Source organism: Humulus lupulus, chromosome 4 (assembly GCF_963169125.1).
Source record: "Humulus lupulus chromosome 4, drHumLupu1.1, whole genome shotgun sequence".
NCBI lineage: Eukaryota > Viridiplantae > Streptophyta > Magnoliopsida > Rosales > Cannabaceae > Humulus > Humulus lupulus.
The window spans coordinates 248981930-249006062 of record NC_084796.1 but is presented as its reverse complement, the minus strand read 5'-3'; the positions used below and the strand labels follow the sequence as shown (position 1 = coordinate 249006062).

The 24133-nt window shown below is 32.3% G+C and overlaps 1 protein-coding gene across 2 annotated transcripts; it reads left to right on the top strand.

The window, feature by feature from the left end:
* Positions 1-17427: 17427 nt before the first annotated feature.
* On the top strand, positions 17428-20013 carry LOC133831655 (WUSCHEL-related homeobox 1). 2 transcript variants are annotated; one of them, XM_062262027.1, is made up of 4 exons: positions 17428-18081; positions 18186-18557; positions 18755-18831; positions 19314-20013. In XM_062262027.1, exons 1-4 carry the CDS (start codon positions 17871-17873, stop codon positions 19923-19925), a joined length of 1272 nt encoding a protein of 423 aa, XP_062118011.1. In that variant the 5' UTR covers positions 17428-17870; the 3' UTR covers positions 19926-20013. The 2 variants fall into 2 exon arrangements, with proteins under 2 accessions (XP_062118011.1, XP_062118010.1); XM_062262026.1 differs by having other exon boundaries at positions 19311-20013.
* Positions 20014-24133: the final 4120 nt, after the last annotated feature.

The window sequence follows — 24133 nt, the reverse complement described above, 5'->3', positions numbered from 1 at the left end:
AACAAAAAATTATTTATGACTAAAAAGTCATACTTAATCACAAGTTGTCACTAATGTAGTTTTAGTCACAATCTATTATTTTTAGTGATAAAGTTTGTTGTGACTAAAAATACATTTAGTAACAACAAATTGTAATTTTTGTGACTAATACTTTTAACCACAGACTTTTTAGTGATAACATAAGTAAGATGATTTTTTTTTATTCACAGATTTTTTGTTTTTAGTCACAAAATTTATTACAACTAAAACTAAGATTTTTTGTAGTGAACGCGAATCACACAACCCCATCACCATGACTGGTCATGGCAAAGAATGAAGGAGACTGAAAATAATTAAGGAGAAATGTACAATGCCAAAGGATGTTCTCTTAATGCCAAAGTTCAAAGTATGATTTTTATGTTGATGTTCATGTTTATAAACGTTTTGATATAGAGTTTTTTGTTTCAATTTTGAAAGTCTGTAAATAAGACTATTAGTAGATATTCTTATATTTTTATTTTAGTGGTGGGTTACTAGATATAGTTTTTAGTTACATATTCATTTTGGGTTTTTATTTCAGGTTATCGGTTTGAGTGTGTAATGAAGTTTTGTTTATGGGATAAGTAATAATTTTATCTTTTTGGTTTAATTTTGCTTTGAAACAGATTCTTGTATAACTGTTTAATTTATATCATTATTTAATAAATGAGATAAGTTGATAAACCTATACAATTTTTGAAGTAGTCTCCCTTTTTGTAAGCCTTTTTGTAAATACTTTTATTTAGTTTTTATGAAATATAAACAGACATGTTAGTTATTTCAAATACATTTCTAATTTTTTTTTGTTGAGAATAGACTTTATTACTACTAAGATTGAAACGGTATGAGATTACAATTTAATTTTATTGTCTAGCCAAATAGCATGCAAAGATGTTTCAGAAAATTAGACAATAAAAGATTAAAAAATAAAATACTGAAAACCCACAAACTTGGTTGCATCTGAAACTCCCTAAAGAAGCGAGATTTCAATATGAAAATTAAATAAGATTTATAAATTATTATTTTTTTAATTACAAAAATAATTTTGTTAATAAATATTACAAACATATAATATATATATATATAAATTAACACACAAAATAAACAACAACAAAAATATTACGGTAGGGGCTCGGGGTAAAGGCTTGGCCAAGGGGGCTCGAGGCAAAGGCTCCGCTAGTGAAAATTAATGTTAAAAAAATTAAAAATAAAACTAATGTTAGTGAAAATTAATGTTAGTAAAAATTAAAAGAAAAAGATTAAGTTTGAAAGCTTTTTCCCGTGCTTTTTTTTCTCTCGATGATTCTCATCGGCGCCATGGCAAAGGGATCAAAGGTTGGGGGGAAGGGCAAATCAAAGAGCAAAAGCAAGAGAACAGGTCCAACATCTGCTGATAGGGTCATCAAAACTCGATCTATGGATGCCATTTTAGGGATTCAAGAATTGGAGATGTCAGAGGATGAACAAGGAGCAGGCGAAGTGCGAGTCTGTGGTGAATCCACTCCAGCACCTCGAACAGGAATCTGTAATAATGTAGAAGATTGGTTATCGGCCTCCAAGCAAGTAATGCAAGATGTAGATATGGGTAAGGCTGTTCCATCTCCGATTTTACAGTCTAACTCCACTAATGTCACTTGTACTAGGGCCAAAGAGAAGAGTATTGCAGGGAAAGGTGTTATGAATTAGGAGAGGACTTCAGGAGTCAAAATTGATGTTGAGGATATAGCTGAGGAGGTGAATTATTGGCAATCTTCCATAGTCTGCTATGTGCTTGGTGCTAATCCACCAATTCGAATCCTGGAGGCTTTGTGAGGAGGTTATGGAAAGATCAAGTAGACAAAGTTGGGATTCTCTCATCAAGTATTTTCATAATTCGATTCTTGTCTATGGAAATGAGAGATAGAATATTGGATGGAGGCTATCTGTTTTTTGGGAAAAAACCTCTGATAATGAAGCCTTGGAATCCTGTTGATGATTTCTCTAAAGAAGATATAGATTCAATTCCGACTTGGGTTCAATTGGGAGGACTGGATATTAAATATTGGGGTGATAGGTCACTTTTCAAGATAGTGGGTCAGATTGGTAAGCCAATTCAAGTTGACTTCATTACTAAAAACAGAGATCGATTAGCATATCCCAGAATTCTTATTGAGGAGACCATGACACAGGACTTTCCATCTCGAATCAGTTTCTTGAATGAATTTGACCAGGAAGTTGACATTTTCGTAGAATATGAGTGGAAGCCCATTATCTGTACGAATTGCTCTGGCTTAGGACATGAAGCTCACATATGCAGGAAGAGTAAGCCAGTCAAGCAGGAATGGGTTCCTAAACAGAGGGTCTCATCACCAATTGCAAGTAAAGTCAATGTGGATGCAGATGGATTTCTATCAGTTACCAAAGGAGTTAAGATACAGGAACCTATAGCCATTCAAACGAGTGTGAATAATAAATTTTGTCTGCTGGAAAAGGATCCTGAGATAGAACTGTTACAGAGGAGTAATACAGGAAGAGAGGGGGGAGGACCCTCTACACTAGATGGATAGAATCCTTACCTGGAATGTTCGAGGGATTAACAGTCAACATAAGCATAGGGAGATTAAGAATTTAATCCTTTCAAAGAAGGTTGGCTTGGTTAGTCTACTCGAAACAAAAGTGAAAAATAAAAATATGGGTTCTATGTATACAAGTCTGTTTTCCGGGTGGTGTTTCACTAATAACAATCCTTGGATTGATAAGGGTAGGATAATAATTGCTTGGAACCCGAGAGTTTTCTCTCTGGATATCAAGCTATATACTACACAATTAATTCACTGTTTAGTGCAGGTTCCAAATAGAACAGGAAGGTTTTTGGTCACCTTTGTGTATGGTTATAATGATGATTCCTCCAGGGAGCAGCTATGGAATGATTTACAAGAATTGGCTATAGATGTAACTGAACCTTGGATGGTGATAGGAGACTTCAATGAGATTCTTTCACTACATGACAGAATAGGCAAAAAGGTTACCACTAAGATTTCAAGCAAATTTCTAGACTGTTTGACATCTTGTCATTTGGAAGACTTGAAATTTTCAGGATGCTTCTATACATGGAACAACAAGCAGAGAGCAGAGGAGACGGTTTATTCAAAGATTGATAGAGCTTTAGTTAATCCACAATGGATCGATCATTTTCCTAACTCAGAGGCTATGTTCTTACCAGAAGGGATATTTGACCATAGTCCAATTCTGGTTCATGTTACTTTGGAGATGCAATTGGAGAAGAAGTCATTTAGATATTTCCGGATGTGGAAAGAAGCACCTTGTTATGAAGACAAAATCCAGACCAGTTGGAACTTACCAGTTGCTGGTACTCCAATGTTCCAAGTTGTATCTAAGCTGAAAAGGTTGAAACAAGTGCTAGTGAATATAAATAGAGAGGGTTTTTCTGACATTCAACAGACAGAATTTAAGGCGGGACTATTATTGAAGGAACTTCAAGAACAATTGCAGAAGGATCCACTTAATGACAGGTTGATTACTCAAGAACAATTGGCTAGAGAACAGTATCTTCATTACCATAAAGCCTACTTGATGTTCTTAGCTCAAAAAGCTAAAGCAGTTTGGATGGTTAATGGAGATGAAAATACTCACATCTTTCATGCTTCTCTTAAGGCTAGGAGAATACAGAATAGGATTATGTCCATCAAGACTGAGGCAGGGATTTGGGTCGACTCTCCTACAGATATAAAAGAGGCTTTTTTGGATTATTATCAAGGCTTGTTGGGGACAGCTATGATGCACAGGAAAAAGGTGTCTCGGTCAATCATGAAGCTAGGACCAGTTCTAAATGCAGCTCTTATTCAGAATCTCACAATAGATTTTTCAACTCAGGAGGTTAAGGATGTAATGTTTGCAATACCAGGTTTGAAAGCCCCAGGCCCAGATGGATATAGCAGCTACTTTTACCAAGATAATTGGAATCTGGTGGGTTCGGAGGTTACTACAGCTGTGTTATCCTTCCTTAATTCGGGTAAACTACTTAGGGAGATTAATAACACAACCATTACACTCATTCCCAAGCATATTTGCCCTGATACTGTGTGTGATTTCAGACCCATTGCATGTTGTAATGTTATATATAAAGCAGCTTCCAAGATGGTATGCTCAAGACTCCGGAAAGTTCTACCTGAAATAATTGCAGAAAATCAAGGGGGATTTGTTCATGGTAGATATATAGCTTACAATATCATGATATGTCAAGACTTAGTTCGGCATTATGGGAGACAAAGTTGTAGGCCAAGTTGCATGATCAAATTGGATTTGAGGAAAGCATATGATACTATAGAATGGGACTTTATTGAAGAAATGCTCACTGTTTTTCAGTTTCCCCATAAATTTATACAGCTCATCATGGTTTGTGTTCGAACTCCCAGGTTTTCATTGATGATTAATGACTCACTGAATAGATATTTTGAGGCTAAAAGAGGATTGAGGCAAGGAGATCCTATGTCTCCCTTGTTATTTGTACTTGGTATGGAATATCTATCTAGGATTATGCTTAAAGTTAGCTCTTCTCCAAGCTATAAATTCCATGATAGGTGTGCTAGTTTGAAGCTGAACCATCTATGTTTTGCTGATGACATATTATTATTCAGTCATGGAGACTTTATATCTATCCTTTGGATGCTTAGGGGGCTCAAGCTATTTTCCAAGACCTCGGGACTCTTTCCAAATGAGGCTAAATCTGCAATATATTGCAGTGGTATGATTGAATCTGAGATTGACAGAGTTGTGAAGGCCTTGGGATTCATTCGAGCTTCATTACCATTCAGGTATCTGGGCATTCCTATCTGTTCTAAACGCATATCTAATGCTGAATGTGGGATCATTCTAGAAAAAATGGTAGCTAGGATTAAGCAGTGGAGTTCTAGGAATTTATCTTACAGTGCTAGAGCTACATTGATCAATTCGGTTTTACTGTCAATACACTCTTATTGGGCTCAAATAATGGTGATGACAAAACAGCTATTGAAGGATATAGAAGCAATTTGCAGGGCATTTCTTTGGAAGGGTGTGGCAGAAGCTCATGGTCCAGGATTAGTTGCTTGGTCCACTGTTTGTACTCCAAAATCTGCAGGAGGGGTTAGGCTTCAGGAAAATCTTGGAATGGAATATTGCTGCATTAAGGAAATACGTATGGGCAATAGCTTCTAAAAAGGATAACCTAGGGGTAAAGTGGATTCATAGCATCTATTTGAAAATGATGGACTGGTGGGCTTACATAGTGCAGCAAAATTGCAACTGGTATTGGAAGAAAATTGTTGAAATTAAGGATTTCTTTAGAGCTAAAATGGACAGATCAACTTTCATGGTAATGAAATATAGTATTCAATCTGGGCATGCAATACTATATGACCAACATACCAAGGTTCAATGGAGTAAATATGTCTGGGAGAGATGCAGTATTCCGAAACATAGATACATTCTTTGGCTAACTTTGCATCAGAAGTTGAGAACCAAAGAGTATCTCAGTAAACACTGGCAGGCAATGGACACAGTATGCTTGTTGTGTGGGGATCACAATGAAGAGATTTCTCATCTATTCTTTCAATGTACTTACAGCAAAATCTGTCTTGTGAAGATGAAGGAGTGGATTGGTTGCCGAGCACAAACAGAGAACTATCACACTTTATTGCAATGGATTTCCAAAGAAAAACATCTCAGCAAACTCAGGAGAGGCTTTTACATAGCTGCTGTTTCTGCACTAGTATACCATATATGGAGGGTCCGAAATGATGTCTTGTGGTCATCTAAGATTTGGCATGTAAATCATACTATAGAGGTCATCAAAAGTGAGTTGAAGTTGAGACTCACTGTATCAATGTACAAGGGGAAACAAAATAGGGATAAAGAATGGATTCACAAATTGTAAAGTTAGATACATGGATTGTCAGTTAGATACATGGATTGTAAGTCACATAGGGGTAGAAGGAAATCCATAAGTGTACATGATTTGATTTTGAGCAATACAATGATTCTTATTCACCAAAAAAATAAATTAAAAGAAAAATCTGAAACAAAAAAATGAAAAATCTCATCGAGAGAGGCGGCGACTTCGAGGGATGAGCGGCTCGGAGGTGCAATGGTGGTGGTGGTGGCGAGGAGGCAGCGACTTGGAGGTGATGAGAGAGAGGGATTAAGGCTTAGTGGTAGGCTGGCCGCTTGTGGGGTGGGGTGGCGTCGATGGTGGTGTGGAGCCGATGGTGGGAGTGGTGGCACCGGTGGTGGGGTTGGGAAGAAGAGTAATTGATAGAATAGAAATGAAAGGGATTACGACGTAGGTATATATTGCATAGACTTTTGTTGGCGCGTTTCGCTACACCGGCAAAAGTCCTCAGCAAACCCTAACCAAATACGACGTCATTTTGTTAAAGTGGACTTTTGCCGGTGCAACCAAACGCGCTGGCAAAAATCTTCACCTACCACATTTAAAACGACACATTTTTGCCAGCACATTCAACCAACCATGCTGGTAAAAGTCCCAACGACAATAAAAACGTGGGACTTTTGCTGGCGTGTTAGGTGAAACGCGACGACAAATGTATTTTCCATGTGCGTTTCAAAATGGGGAAGGCAAGAATTTTTCGCTCGACTTTTGCAAGCGTATAATTGCGCTGGTAAAAACAATTTTTTTCTTTTTCTTTTCCTTAAATTTTTAAAGTTATTACAATTATACCCACACAATAATAGAAACATTTATTGTTTCTAACACAACAAAATAATAATTCAAATACTTAACGTACTACTATTTTTGGGTGTTATATCGAACGAGATCGAAACAGACACTACCACCAAACTAGGTTAACTATCAATACTGCTTAACATTTTGAATATTTTAACACTTAGGGTTTAATTAAACTATTTATAATGTCCATAATTAATAATAAATACTAAATATATATATATATATATCTAAAAATTGATATATACTTAACATACTACTATTTCCAAGTGTTATATCGAGCAAGATCGAAATAGGCACTACCAACAAACTAGGTTAACTATTAGTACGGCCTAACATTTCGAATATTTTAACACTTAGGGTTTAATCGAACTATTTATAATGTCCATAATTGATGTCATACAACAATATTTATATATCACAAGAGTTTATCTACTTACACATTCAATATAATTATTATTAATTCTTGTTAATGATAATAAAATATCAGTGTTATGATCAATTATTTCATTATTCCTCAAAAAATGAATAATTATTTAACGTTTCAACAAACTATCAATAATGAAACATGGATGTTTATCTATATTACCAAACGAACAATACTCGATCATGATCAGTAACACTAATAATGCTGAGTAAGACCAAGATTGTATATATTCATAAACTTATGTGTAATCAATCAGTTTATTAGACCTACGATAATAGTTTTTTAAAATAAATGATAATTGTATAGTTAGATAAGCATAATCAACAATGATCACAACATTCTTAGTTGATAATTACAAAGTTCATTAGTATTGTTGTTGATCTTAGAACAATATAACGACTTTATACCCTTCATTAGATATTAAATAATCATTAATTAATGAATGATACTATATAAAACTATAATCACTTACAAAAACAAATAAAAAATTGTGCATTCCTATTCTCTCATACTTTTGCTGACGAAATTTTATCTTTTCAATGCATGTTTATGACTTTTATTGGCGTGTTCAAAAGACTTTTGCCGGCGCAATATCATAATGTGCCGACAAAAGTACCACTATCAACACTAGGTTCGTATAAAAATCACATTTGTCGGCGCAATAATGCCTTGTACGCTGGCAAAAAAACAGGATGTAAAAAGTGAGCAAACTTTTGTTGGCGCAATTCGACATGGTGCTGGCAAAAACCACTTGTGTTGGCGCAAATTAACGCCGGTGAAAGTGGTGTTTTTTGCCAGCGCAATTCCAATACGTGCCCGCAAAAGCCTCGTTTCTTGTAGTGAGAGAATCATCTTTGATTGGTAAGTGAATTCAAGTTCATTATATTAAATTTGGTCTCAACATGCATTATATAGGTAGTATGACTGCTCAAATGTCAATTTAATATCAAAGCAAAAAGGGTCAATGAGGCCCAATTTCATATACTAGAATGGAAAATATTTGAGTTAAGTGACCAACATTCGTAACTCACTAATTAAGCGATGATAGAAGAAAAAAAATATTGGAAATTTTATATGTACATGCAAGTTATTAATAGTATATAAGGATAATTGTATATATATTTTGTATGTATATGGTGTGTCTATTATGGAATTAAGACTATATATAATGAGATCGTCAATGTAACTATAACTATATACATGAGACACACATGGTAACATTCATTCTTATTATGAGTCTGCTCATTGGGTTAGGATCCACACTTAGACCATATACCTAGCTATTATACACCTCATCAAAGTTAGCATTATTGTTTATAAATCACACTTTGCCAAGCCTATTAAATGTACCTATCTTGGCAAGCCATATGGGTGATGTAGAGAAAGGTTGTGATTGTGTTTTTAGGGAGTCTCCATGCAATCTCTCTAGGCACTACAAGAAATAAGGTTTTTGCCGGCACAATTCGGAATTGCGTTGGCATAAACAACTTTTACCAGCGCAATTCGGGGTTGCGCCGGCATAGGTAATATTTGTCGGCGCAACCCCGAATTGCGCTGGCAAAAGCAACATCAGTTTTTAAAAAAAAATACCATAGACTTTTGCCTGCTGTTGCGATATTTTAAGGCTACGCAAGTATACGTAATCGCTTTTGCAGTTTATTCCGGTAAGACCGGTATCGTTCCCACGGAGACTGATTTATCAATTACCAAATAATTAATTTTTGATTTCTATTTGACTAATGAAAATTAGATTTGTGAATTTTTAGAACAAGAAAACATAATTAAATAAAAATTGCAGAAATCAAATAATAACAAGAACTCAAGGATTAAATTTACCGTAAAATAATTAGGAATCCTAATCTTCTCTACTATCCACTCTATTAATCTTTAATGCAATTACTACTGAAACTCTTCTCACTGAAATGATAGGCATGCAAAAGTGTTAACTATTCGAGTTAAGAGATAGAAAACTCGACCTAATGTGAATTCCCTATATTTCTATGGTCAATTCAAACAATAGGAAGCAATGAATACAGCCATAAATCACATAAATCAATTTGATACTCTCGTTCTAAATTGAAATCTATGTCTATTCAATTTTAGCATATTCAAATCTCACTTTTCAGATTTTGATTCAAATTCATAAATCGTATGTAAAAGTTGATCAATCAATCACATACACAATGAACACAAACTAAATAGATTTCAGATGAAGAAGAAATAGGTAAATGCATTAAATCATAATAGAGTTTCAAGAGAGTCAATTAGAAAACCTAAACAGAAATTTAGTTCATGAACATGACTAAATCAAACATAAACATAGAATTTAACATAATCAAAATCAAAAGATAAAGAAAAGAACTCTAGGTTTTTGTTTCTTCTCTAGCCTCCTTGCTTAATCTGATCTCCTCCTCTAAAAACGTCATTAAAGAAGCTTTTATAGACCCTAATTCATTTTTGCATGAAAAGACAAGATTACCCTTGAAAATTCCCCTAAATTGTGTTTCCGTACGGACCCTAGCGCTGGGGCGCTGAAACGTAGCGCCTAGGCGCTGTAACCCGTGTCAAAATATGCTCTCTGTTTCTCGGCAGCGCTGGGGCGCTACTTTGCACAGAATAAAACTGACTCGTTTTGAACAGCCTGCAGCGTCAGCTCATTGTATTTTGATCATAACTCCTTCAATATAACTCCGAATTGACTGACTCAAAAAGCTGTGGAAAGCTAAGAGAAATATCTACAACTTCTATTTGTAGACATGTTTCCAGAAAGTGAATAAATCCTTGTAAAAATGCGGCTCGAAGTCTCAGACTTGCGTTATAGAGCATAAACGACGTGTGTTGAGCATCTTCAATGTAGTATTTTCTACACATAATGTCTTGAAACTCCACAATCAACACGAAATCCATCTTATTAATCATATTTAACATGTTTCTTCTCATTTCACTCCATATTATGCAATTGACCATTAAAACCTGAAACAAGAAGAAAACAAGCATAAATCTGCACTAAACAATCCTAAATAACTAAAAACACAACCTAAAACTATCTCTAAAGCAAACCTAAAATGACCCTAACACCTGCGCATTCACCTAACGCACCGGCAAAAGTCAAAACGTGCATTTTAAATTTGTGCACGTTTTCAACAAAGTAGGTGGCTAGACCTTTGCTGGTGCGTTTCGTTGCGCCGGCAAAAATCTATTTTGCGTCGGTAAAAGTCGGACTAAGTAAAACGACACTGTTTTGTCCTAGGGTTTTATTAAAGACTTTTGCCGGCGCAACGAAACGCGCTGGCAAAAGTCATAGCGATATTACCGGCGCAATTTTGCGCTACTAAAAGAGTCATCTTTTGCCGGCGCATTTTTGCACTGCTAAAAGTGTTTTCCACAACATGACAAAAAAATTTCTTGGTGCATCCTTATTTTTCCCAGCGCAGTTTTTTGTCGTCAAAAGATACCATTGCCGGCGCATTACATTTTGCATCGGCAAAAGTGCCATTATCGATGAGAGAATGTCGTGGACCTTTATCTCGACGCAAAATTGCGTCGGTAAAACCTATAAGACTTTTGACGGCGCAAATGTGCGCCGACAAAAGTAATGTTTTTTGTAGTGAGGTTTTTTTTTTTTTCCATTTTGCATATTAGTAATTAAGTCTTTTATCATCTCACATAATATAATGATTCTACAAAGGCTTAGTGTTCAATCTAAACACCATTTGATATATAATTTAATTATATCTTAGCAGCTAAATTTGATAATATATGTGTTGATATATATATATTGATGTATAAAGTTCTTGAGAAAGATCTTTTGATTTTGTATGACAAAAAAAAAACCATCTAATTAATGTTTCACCAGAAGAAGAAAAGAACATATAATAAGTTGGGAGAAGGGAAAAAAACAGTGATCAAATTTTCTATCTAATAATAAAGTCACTATATATATACTTAAAGGCAGCTGGATAATAGCTGGCCTTCTTGTTGTAATTGGTACATGTTGATGAAGATAAATATAAATATATAAATAATGTTGTTATATGGCATCTTAAGTTGTCCAATACCACATGAGGTGATACTCCATAATTAGCTAGTGATACTCCGTAATACTTATTAAATTCAAATAAGTGAGACGTACTCGATATTGGATTGTACCAATAACAGTATGTCATGTATTAGACACCAATACTGCCCCTTAGCAATTTTTATTTATAAAAGGGTTTATACATTTTTGGACCCTGTGTTTTGACAAATCACTTTTGGGACCCTATGTTTTGTAAAATAGTTAAAATAGAACCATAAACTCAATTTTGATGAAGAAAAAATTGAATATAACAATACAGTTTTTAAGCAGAATGATTTTATTTTTGTTCTGAATTATTAGTTTGGTAAATTATTTGTGATTTTAGTTGAGAAAACATTGACCAAAATCGAGTTTAGGGTTCTATTTTAACTATTTACAAAACATAGGGTCTAAAAAATAATTTTTTAAAACAAATAGTCCAAACAAGTAATAAGACAAAATACAAGTTCCAAAAAAATATAAATCCTTTATAAAATATATTTGGCCGTTCAAAATTCATATAGTCGTGAAATAAATCTTCTGTTATTTTTTTTCCCCAGCTTCATTAATTTATTTATTATATATAAGATGAGATCAGACCAATTGGAGTACATGTTGTCTTTACATGCCTTTTTCTTTAATGTGAGCTAAATGCATGTACAGAAAACTGGTCCAGGATTATCGTCCCTCTTGTTTTCTTTTTTTTTTTTTTTCCTTTTATTTATTTATTAATTTTTTTTTTGGTTCAGTCACTGTTAAGAAAAAGAAAATGTGTAATTTAGTGAATGGTTTGCTTGTTTCATATTCCTCCAACACATATAATAATTTGATGATCTCACTCACACCAGGTGAAACACTTTTATTTCTAGCTGTGGTTGATTTTTCTCTTTAGGGTTTATCTTTTTCCAGCCTTGGTCCAAAATAGAGACATGTCTTTCATACAAAAATTCTAACATGTTTAAATGAGTGACTGTTTTCAAGGTAATTATTATTATGTAAATATCCAAAAACGTAATTAATGTCTAAAATATAAAATGATAAATATATTAATATAAAATATTTTATTTTAATTGGTTAGACACTAAAAAGTACGTAATTATTTATAATATTAGAATCCAATCTATAATTATCCTTAATTAGAGCATTATTGTTACGAGAGAGATATGTGTGGATAACTATAAATTTGTATGTTATGTTTTTGTAATATATTATTTTTGTATTTTTTTTTTCGATAATGCTCATATGGTATGCACCATGTATTTTAAAATGGTACATATTTAGTACTCTGAACTCATGTAAGCAAACTATTATCAGTTTTATGTGATTTAATAATTAAATTTGAATTTAAAACTTATGTCATTAAAATAAAATTGATTAAATTAGTAAAAATTTATTAATTAAATTTGAGTTTATAGTATCTAATATATACAATTTTAAAATACAACTACTACGATTTCGATTAAGCAAATCAGAAGATTTGGACTTTCTTATGTCGAGCATAGTTTATATTTTGCTTTCTCACTCAGTCTCTCATCCTCAATTACTTCGTCTAAGAACTTGGGCTTCAACTAGGCTAATTTTCACAACAGTAATCGTCTCTAGATCAATAAGCCTTAGAAGAAGGAGAAACAGCTATCACTGTGGAATTGACGAAAATCCAGATAAGTGAATTAATCAAATTAATTAATTAACAAGTAAAATAATTAAATAAGTGATTACATTATTAATAAAATTGTAATAATTATTAGGATAATTTATAACTCCCTCTGTTTTGTTCTTAAACTAATTTCGACTCTCAATTTTAAACAATTACAAATGGAATCTTTGGTTTTGTAAAATTTAAAAAAAAAAAAAAGGGTTATTTATTCAAATTTGGTCAACAAACTTTATAATAAAACAGTTTATTCCCTCAACTTTATTAATTATTTTAATTAAAATAAAACTAAAAGATATATTTATTAGTAAATTGAAAAACAAGATCCTAATACAAGAAATATATATATAATTAAGTAAAATATAGTTATTAATAAATTGAAGGATAAAATAGAAGACCATACAAGACTGTTTGTTCCTCTCCATTTGACAAAAATGAAGAATGTCAGATAAGAACGTAGTCATAAGTAGTATCGATCGACACATATAATTTCTATGCCAACTAATGACGATCAAGAATACTTCCCTCAATGCATCTTGCAATCAATGTGGCTTCGAGGTTTTTTTGAGATCAAACCACGTAAATTTTCGGTCTTCTTAAGGCATTGTTTAGACCTTGGATTTTAAGAGAGAAAAAAAATTAAATCCAAAATATTTTTTTTTTTTATGTTTGGATTGAATCAATAAGTTAAGAATTTTTTTTTTAGAAAAATTAAAACTTAAATATAGAATAATTCTTAAAAATTTATAACTACGGTAAATATCTAGAGAAAGAAAAAAGAAAATATTAAAAAATATCTTATTAAATTTGTGAAAAATATTTTTCTCTATTTTCTCTCATAAAACTTTTTCTTACTAAAATCAAATATCCAAACAAGACCCAAATAATTGAAACTATAAAACACGAAATCCTAATCATTTTCTATATGAAAATTGTTGTAAACAGTTAAAATTTATAACTATTGTAAATATCTAGAAAAAAATATTAAAAAAATATCTTATTAAATTTGTAAAAAATATTTTTCTCTATTTTTTTCTTTCTATTTTCCCTTGTAAAAATTTTCCTTATACTAAAATCAAATATTCAAACAAGACATAAATAATTGAAACTATAAAACACAAAATCTCCCAATCATTTTCTATATTGAAAACTGTCATTGATATTTCTCTTTGCCAGCCAAATTGACTAGGGAGAGTGTCTAGCCCAAGCTGCTTTCCACGGAAGTAAGTCTAGTCACTATAAAAAAAAAATAACAGCTTTACCGAGAACACTATACCGAGAATACTAACACTTAAAATATTTTCCACACCAAAAAAAAAAAACGTTTCTAATGCCTAACCTGAACTCCATAATTTTAAATTGAACCCTTAACTACCTACACCTCACTAGTAAAGCAAAAGGTTATTATTTAATCTACTAGAAGAATAATCTTTTATGGAACAGTGTTATATAACAATTAAATAGGTTAGAAAAATTTAATCTTGATGGGTCACACCCTTGTCGCCTTCTTGGTAATTGACACTAACATCGAACCAAATACAATAACTTCAATTTTTGGTCAACAATATTTACGTTATTATAGCAGAAATTAATGTCTCCTTTCGTACGTTATTATTCTCAGTAGTTATAGTCATCTCCTAGCTAAGTCACACCATTCCATAACGTATATATATATATATATACGTGATTTAATATATTTTATAAAGTTCATAATACTGTTCAGCTATCATTCCATGTTCCCCTTTTTAGAACATAAACTCTTTTGATCTTTTTAGGTTATATTATATATATTTTCCATATTATATAATATAGGAGACATGTCTACCCGGTGCGTATATATATATATAGGCATATATTTATATATGTTATTATTATTATTATTATTATTATTATTATTATTATTTAGGACAATTCTCATTTTCAGATTCTTCACTTTAAGTTTTATTGGTGGAACTTTTCAGTATTATCGACCTGTGAACAGTTTTTAAGGCAATTTTTTTTATGACTGTGTATATTGTAGTTATTTAAAGCGTCATGAAAAATTTCAGAAAATTCCGAATAGTTTACAGTACCAAAAACTAAGTTCAAACATGTTACTTTCCACGCGCATACAAAAAATTAGTCACGCGTGCAACAATACGTTTAAACTTAGTTTTCGGGTATACTGTAAACTATTTAGAATTTTCTAAAAATTTCCAGGATGCTTTAAATAGCTACAATATACACAATCATAAAAAAATCGCGTCAAAAAACAGTTCACGGCTCGAGAACAATGAGAGTCCCACTGGTAAGGCTTAAAGTGAAGCCCCTATAGGAGAATTGTCCTGTATATTTATAGATCGAATATATTCGATGGTTATATTTTTAGATTATGTGTTTTGTTTCATTATCATATGTTATTTTTTTGGACATTGTGTTTTTGTAAAATAGTTCAAATAGACTCTCAAACTCAATTTCAATTAACAAAAAATTGGATGTAACAAGACAATTGCTAGGCAAAATAGTAGAGATTTTGTTACCAATTGTTAATTTGATAAATTATTAGTAATTTTAATTTAAAAATAAATTGATCAAATATATACGAGTCTATTTAAATAATTTAACAAATTACACAATTAAAAAAATAATTTATCAAACACATAAAAAAAAAAAAACAACTATCCAATAACACAAAACACATTGAAAACATATATTATATATGTATACATATATGTATGTAGGGGTTCAGATTACTCAGATGTAGGCCCTCTATCCCAAAAAGAAAATAAAAATGGGTAGAAATAATTAAACAATTATGGCATTGGAAATTCTGGATTGGACAGAGGTACAGAACCCCACTCGAGAATTGAGTCATTCCATCATAATGACCAAGAGGGACTCTCTCTAATATCTATCTTCAACCTATTGCAGAATAAAGACCTGTTTGCCGGCCAGGATATGGACCTGAAATATTTTCAATTTATTGTAAGTACAGAGATACAATAGTCCAAACAAGGCACAGTAAAATTTGGTATATAACATCTAACAGTGTAAAAATAATAATAAAATCATTCCTATATATATATATATATTGAATACAAACACTTTTTATTTTTTAATACGTAGCCAACTAAAACGACAACCACAATATATACAAAATGTATAGACATGTATTGTCATGGATCGGACATGAGAGAAATTTAATTTGGATTCATGTTTGGCTATATATATATATATACATACATATATAGAAGGGTAAGAGTAATAAGAGAGGTAATTAATGTAGCAATACAAATCTCTGTACCAATTAAATCTCTGGAGAGACCCATATTTTCTTAGGTGGGGGTGTTGGGTTTTGAGTTTTTTACCCAAAAGGTAGGGTTCAAAGCTGTTAGAATTTAAAAAATAAAATAAAATAAAAAATTAGGGGCTATTTTACTAATTTTCTTACAATTTTACATTAATATATATATTTATTAATTTAATGTGAAAAAAGTATAGATTAAAAGAAATTAAATATCTTGAGCCCCAAGCTTTAAATGTGGCCTCGTACACAAGCATTGAACCTCAAAAGTATGTATATTATAGGTTGTATATCTTTTTGGATTCTATTATTTTGTAAAACGATTGAAATGAAACACTAAAATTGATTTTGACAAACAAAAATTAAATATAATGACAATGTTGTTAGACAGAATAATTGTATTTTTTTCTAAGCTTTTAGTTTTGTGAATTATTTATGATTTTAATTAAAAAAAAACTTTGGACAAATTCAGATTTATGGGTCTTTTTAAACCATTATACAAAATTCAAAATTTAAAAAATAATTTGTCAAAACACAAGGTCCAAATAAGTAATAAGACAAAATACATAACCCATAAATGTATAAACCATATATTTGTTGTCCTCTTTTATGGTGATATTTTTGGTCTCCTCATTAAAAGTGGTGCATCCTCATGTAACAAAATGAGATTCATGAAATGGGCCGAGTGTATACACAGACATAAGATTGACGTGACTTCCTATAATTAGTTAGCGAAACTTTTCAATATTTATTAAATTTAAATGTAGGCATGCACATTTTTCCTATGAGGATGGGCCCCGCGGGGACCCGCCCCTAATGGGGCGGGGAATCCACGTCTAAATGGGCAATGGAGATAACTTTCAATCCCCGAATGTTAAATGGGGCGGGGACGGGAATAGCACTCTCTGCCCCGACGTGCCCCGTTTAATTTTTGTAATATAGTAGTAGATTTTTTAATATTTTAAATTTTATTTAGAATAGTGTTGAATATTTTTATTTATATATAATTTATTATTTTTATTTTTTAAATAAATGAGTTTCTCGTGGGAATTCTCCGCCCCAATAAGGGACTCCCCACCCAGTTCCCGACAGGAAATAAGTAGAGACAGCACGGAAACGGAGATTAAAAATATAAATAAGGACGGAGACGGGGACGGGGACGCGCTCCCCGCCAATTCCCTGCCCCGTGTGCATGGCTATTTAAATGCTTGCAACCTATAATTTTAGCAATTCTGATATAAGTATATAAATATATAGGGAGAGATGTATAGCTAAGTAGGGGCAGTTCGGATTTAGAATAAGTGTGAAAGGTACGAGACACGAGAGGAGAACAATAAATGAGAAAGAGAGAGCGAGGTGTGATGAGGCTTATGATAACCCTCATCATCGTCACGTCGTTTTTCATTCGCTACTCCCAAAAACCTCCCAGAATTCCACGCTTCCTCTCCTTTCTCTCTCTCTCTCTCTAGACATTTTTTTGCTTTTCTTTCGTTCTTCTCCACACACACACACACTCTCTCATCCTTTAGAATTTAGCCTTAGGTATAGAGCTAGTCAACCTCTCTTTGTTCCCATGTTTTAAAACCCAACGAAACGAACACTGTATACTCTTTTTTCCGATCTTTCAATTCCCTCTTTTCTAGATTACAGTACAGCTTCTCAACCCCACCACCACCACCAACACATACAGATTTTCAACGAAAGAAAATGTGGATGATGGGTTACAACGACGCTGGAGAGCTCAACTTACACGACTCGTTCAACGCCACGGCTCGGAAGCTTCGTCCACTCATTCCAAGGCCACTTCAGCCTTCGCCCAACTCTTCTCATCAAACAACGACCACAAACCCTAATAATCCACCATGTTTGAGCCGTAACTCTACTCATCCTGATTTCTTCGCTCAATATCATCATCTGGGTACGTACGTATCATCATCATGATCTGCATTTCATCTATATAAATATATACATATATATATATATGTGTGTGTGTGTGTCTGATTATATAATGTTAATATGTAGCTTCGACGACTCAACACAACATGAGCGATTACCACCATCAGAACATGATGATGAGCAAGAGATCAGAGTTAGGCATTGGCCAGCAAGTTGTGGTGAGTTCGCGGTGGAACCCGACTCCGGAGCAGCTTCGGGCTCTGGAAGATCTTTACCGGCGCGGAACGAGGACACCGTCGGCCGAGCAAATTCAACACATAACGTCTCAGCTCCGACGGTATGGGAAGATCGAAGGGAAGAACGTGTTCTATTGGTTTCAAAATCACAAGGCCAGAGAAAGACAGAAGCGTCGTCGTCAGATTATGGAGTCTTCCCCTGAAGACTTAGAAATGTCAGACACAATTCAAAAGAATAATAACAAAGAAATGACATTATTAGGTACGTAATTATTGTATAATTATTATTTTTCATTGACAAATGTCTACAAAAGCGGTTTTGTTTTATTTTGATTGGCATTTTCGACTACGTTACAAAGATTTATTTTTCATTGATTTTCGATATTATTCCAATTGTTGTTGAAGATGTTATGTAAAGTTATAATCTTTGTTTTGTTTTTCTTTCTGTGAAAATTACAGAAGCAAGTAATAAGACAGCAGGGTATGAAGTTGAACAGACCAAGAACTGGGCACCCACTAGTACTACTCTTGCAGAGGTACCCTTTTTCACTCTCTCTCTCTCTCTCTCACTTTACCTAATTCTTATCTTCAGAATCTCTTAATCATGATTAATTATCAGATCATCATCTTCATCTCTTTGGGATTATTACACTAAAAAGTATATAAAAAAATATATATATATATGTATGTATATTATGTCATGTAGTAATGGAAGAACAAAAGCATAGTTTGTTGGGAAATGAAAAGGGTCTAAAAGCTGCACTCAATCCTTTCTGTCGGGGCTGCTGTTATGAAACTCCTTAGATTATTTCATGTCGTTTTTAGGCCAATGATTCAACTGTAAATGACGATTTTAACCCTATTATTAGCTTCATTCCTCAGTTCACACACCATAGGGTAAAAAAAAGAGAAAAAAAAAGTTATGGACTGCCCATTAATTAGCTTTTTCTTTTTTTTTTTCTTCATATTTTTGCATGTGTAATAATAATAATAATGAGAAATTTATAACAAATAGCAGGAATCTCATGTTTCGATACAAAGGTCAGCAAAATCAGCAGCGAGTGCAGAATCGTGTGGGACAGGTGGATGGACTCAATTCGGCGAAGGAGAATTGCACCATAGAAGAAACTTTATGGAAAGGAATGCCACGTGGCAGACTATGCAGTTGTCTTGTCTTCCACCTCCTCCTCTTCCCACCTGCCACGTCATCGTCAACAACAACCCTAGTCATGTTACTACTACTACTGCTACTACTAATACTGTGACTGGCAACAGTGGTAGCTGTAGAACAACAGCCTCGTTGCTTGGCAGGAGAACATCGACAATAATGGGACAGAGGCTCATTAAGAACGGTACTATCGAGAGCAATGTGTTCAAAACGACATCGTACGGAGACGAAAACGATCGCTTAATAAACAGCTTCAGATTGATAAACAACCAAGATATGGAGTCTCAAACCCTAGAGCTGTTCCCACTCAGGAGCGGCGATTATTATAGCACCACGGAGAAGGAGAACAATAATGAGTTGTCTGCTGCTGTCTCGGCGATGAGTTACGCGTCGGCCAATGATGTCGCGACAGGTGTCACTCCCCCTTGCCAGTTCATCGAGTTCCTTCCACTGAAGCAGTAGTAGCTGACACGTATGACTTGTGTATCATAAGAAAACTTATGTGTGTAATCTCTCGTTGGGAAAGAAATGAAGGGTATTTTTAATTTTATGGTGTTTTGTTGATCAGTTTCAATAATGTTCGTAAGGGGTAATAATGAAAACGATATAGGGTTTGCCTGAAACTGCATTTGGACCATGTTTATCTATGCACATGTAGTTGTATATATAAATATTGGTGAATTCTCCGACAAGGCTCAGTAATCTCAATCCGTGAACAATTTTCGGAGCGATTTTTTTTTATGACTATGTATATTGTAGCTATTTAGAGCATCGGCAAATTTTCAGAAAATTCCGAATAATTTACTGTACCGAAATTTTTTTTATGCGCGTGACAAGTAACATGTTTGAACCTAATTTTTGGTACTGTAAACTATTCAAAATTTTCTAAAAATTTGCAGAATGCTCTAAATAGCTACAAACACTAAAAACCCAACCAATCTGACTTAAAAATAAAATACTACAGAAGAATTGTATAAATATTTAACGTTAGGGCATATTGCAAAGGAGGTTACAAGTAGTGTGACAGGTAAATATATATAGGCCTTATTTAAGTAAAAACTACTTTGGTTGGTGTGTCGTTTTGAAGAGAGAGAGAGAAAGAGATGATTCGAAAATGGAATATGAGATGTGAGGGTTTGATGTTGATAAGAGGAATCTGGACATTGCCGGGAATTTATATATATATATGTATATATATATGTGTGTTGAAAGATGTCTGTGATGTTGAAGTGACTAAAGAATTTAGTTTTAAGAGATTTTTTGTTCTTTAGTTGAATATATTTAGCATAAGATACATAATATGACATGTGATGAGGCCACAGTCCATTCAATTAACCCTTGGGAGACAGTCTGTACTATTGGAGCTGATCTATCTAGTTATGAAAATAAGATTTTTCCACCATAAATAGAATTTCATCTATAATAACACTCAACAATAAAACCAGGATCCCGAAAACGACGTCGTCCAATACAGTGTATTTCCCAATGGAACAAAGATCGAAACAATCCCAAAAAGATTAACTTGTGTGATGAACATTAATTAACCAGTCTATATATATGCAGTGCTATATATACCTTATATAATTTGTAGGCTTTGCATTTAGTCCCTGAAATAGAATATTGTACCTCTGGTTTTGATGTATTTTGTGTTGTTTTATGTATAGAAAAACATTTATATAGGAATATGTATAAAAGAATAACTTTTAATTTATTATAAAAAAAATTAGTTTCAATTTTTAAGTTCATGAATGAATAATTATGTATATGGACAGAGCACTTTAGGCTGAGCGGCTTAAGCCCTCACTGAAATTAAAAAAAATACTTATATTATATGTGTTAATTTTTTTTTTTTTTACTAAAAATATATGACTTTTTTTATACGTTTAAAACTCTCACTTAAACTACTTAAGCCCACTTACACTTTTGTAATTTTTACATGTGTATGTATACATATTTGAAGGAATAGCATACTAGTTAAATTTTTTAGTTTAATATAAATAAATAATATGATATTCATATATAATGAAGAGATATTAATTTGTCAAACAAAATTTTTTAACACATATACAATATAAATTTATCATTCATTTTTACTCATATTATTAATATTTATTCAAAGTTCAAGCTTTCACTAAGTTAAGTTTCTGACTCTGTTTAGTTATAACCACTTTACATAAACTTTTAATAATTATAAAGAAGTTCTTATTTTTATTGTTGTTAAAATTATTACTTTTGGGTGCTCGCAACACTTCTGTTTAGTTATAACCACTTAATTAGAATATAATTTGTTTGGTTCCAAAACTATTATTGTATAGAGATTTTACTTTACACAAATTTTCAACAACTAATAATCGTTTGATAAATCAAATTATTGATTTGACGTTTTAAAGGATAAACAGAAAGCATTCTCTAATTTTAATTGATTTGACGGTTTAAAAGATAAACAGATAGCATTCTCTAATTTTAATATGATATGTATAATTAGAAGTTATATGTTGTACTAATATAAAAAAGGTCATTTGGCAAAATAATCTATTTTTTAAAGTAAATTTGCACATTAGCTTAGTTTTAATGATTTTTTTGTAAAATAATCTCTCATAATATAGACAGTTAGTCAAAAAATTCAAACAAGCGATCGAAAATTCTAAATAGCAAGTCAAAAAATTTAAACAATTATCACTTAAAAGAAAAAATCATTTTTACCAATTTATCATATAAAAAATTAGGACATATAATATATATATATATATAGCTAGCCAGCTAGTGACTTTATGTATGATTTTCATGCCTAGATTTTGGAGCTATTTTTAAGTAGTTTGAAGCGTCCATGCTAGTAGACCTAGCTAGGTTTCCCAATTCATTTATTAGATTAAACCATACGTACGTTGGATCTTACACCAAAGTAATCGCTAGTTAATTGGTGATTCTTTTCCTCGTTAATGCTAAAAAACTGTTGCAGAAACTTAGGGTACCTCAAGAATACGACACCAAGAACAGATCAACTTAAATGAGAAGAAGACATATATATATATATATATATATATGACCCCATTATGTCTAATGACATATATATTATATAGTAAAGTTTTTGTTTAGATATAAATAAAATATTTTAACTCTAGTATATATAGTCTTGTAATTGTCCGAGCAATAATGATCAGGTTAGAACAAACAGAGTTTTCAATTACTAATTAGTTAGTAAAGTGTAGTTATGTAGTGTTGTTTAGCATTTTGCTAGCTAGAGAGTTATTATTAATTACTAATCTCTATTATTGACTGACGTTAGGGTAGGGTTTGCAGGTATCATAAAGACTACTATTGATAATTAACAATGTAAGTTTCTTGGTTTTTGGTGTTATAATTGTTTCATGGTCTTTTTTGGTAATTACTTTTCTATCTTTTTGCTAAGAAAATAGCCTAAACACCAAAGCGTTGGTACTCATAATATTATAAAGCAATACTAAAAATATAACTTAGATTACTACGTACTCTCACTCACTTATATATATATATATATAGGATATTGCTATATGGTGCATACCTAAACTGGTGCATATACATTTTGTGACTTTTTGTGTTTCCCGGCTCGTAAATAGTTTTCGGCGCGATTTTTTTTATGACCGTGTTTATTATAGTTATTTAGAACATCCTGCAAATTTTTAGGAAATTCCGAACAATTTACAGTGACAAAATCTAGGTTCAAACAGGTTGTTACACGCGTGATTCATTTTTTTTATACGCGTGGAAAACAGTTTGTTTGAACCTAGTTTTTGGCATTGTAAATTATTCAGAATTTCCTGAAAATTTGTAAGATTCTCTACATAACTACAATAAACACAGTCATAAAAAAATCGCGGTGAAAACTGTTCACGAACCGAGAAACACAAAAAGTCACAAAAGGTATGTACCTCTACATACCTTCACTATAGAATTACCCTATATATATAGTATGATAATAATGGTTTTTGAATATTTCTTTTTTATATGTGTTATATCTTTTTCAATGTAGGTTTTAGTAAATACTTTGCACAAGACAACACTCTTTTTTATCAAAAAAAGAAAAGAAAGACTCGTAATAATAGGTGTAACTTTCACAAGACTGACGTCAATTTTGAAATAATAAACAATTAAATTAAGTATCTTATTTCAACACTTTCAAAGTTCTATAAACATATAGCACATCTAGATGGGCAGTAAAGCGAATATTCTTCTCTCTTAAAGGTAACTAGACAAATATACTACATTGGAAATATGGATATGAACCTCAAAATGTAGTAGTTGTAGTAGTGTACTTTTTAATAAAGTATATATTATTATTATTATTATGATCAAGAGTTACCACGTTATTATTAGAATGCTTACATTTATAGTTGGAACTTTTTAATGAGACACCTATGCAACAAAAAGAATAAAATGTGTATATCACTACTACAAAAAAAAATCTTTGTTTTAGTCACAATAAATTTTGTGAATGAAAACAAAAAATTTGTGATTAAAAAAAATTATCTTACCTGTATCATCACTAACAAGTCTATGACTAAAAGTATTAGTTATAAAAATAATAATTTGTTGTCACTAAATGTATTTTTAGTCACAACAAATTTATCACTAAAAATAATAGGTTGTGACTAAAACTACATTAGTAACAATTTGTAATTAAGTATGACCTT

What these genes read in the sequence shown, in the direction of transcription:
- LOC133831655 (XM_062262026.1), top strand. Translation starts at nt 17,871, where the DNA reads ATGTGGATGATGGGTTACAACGACGCTGGAGAGCTCAACTTACACGAC. An exon ending in CGCTCAATATCATCATCTGG is followed by an intron (nt 18,082 to 18,185) that starts GTACGTACGTAT and finishes GTTAATATGTAG; the next exon opens with CTTCGACGACTCAACACAAC. An exon ending in CAAAGAAATGACATTATTAG is followed by an intron (nt 18,558 to 18,754) that starts GTACGTAATTAT and finishes TGAAAATTACAG; the next exon opens with AAGCAAGTAATAAGACAGCA.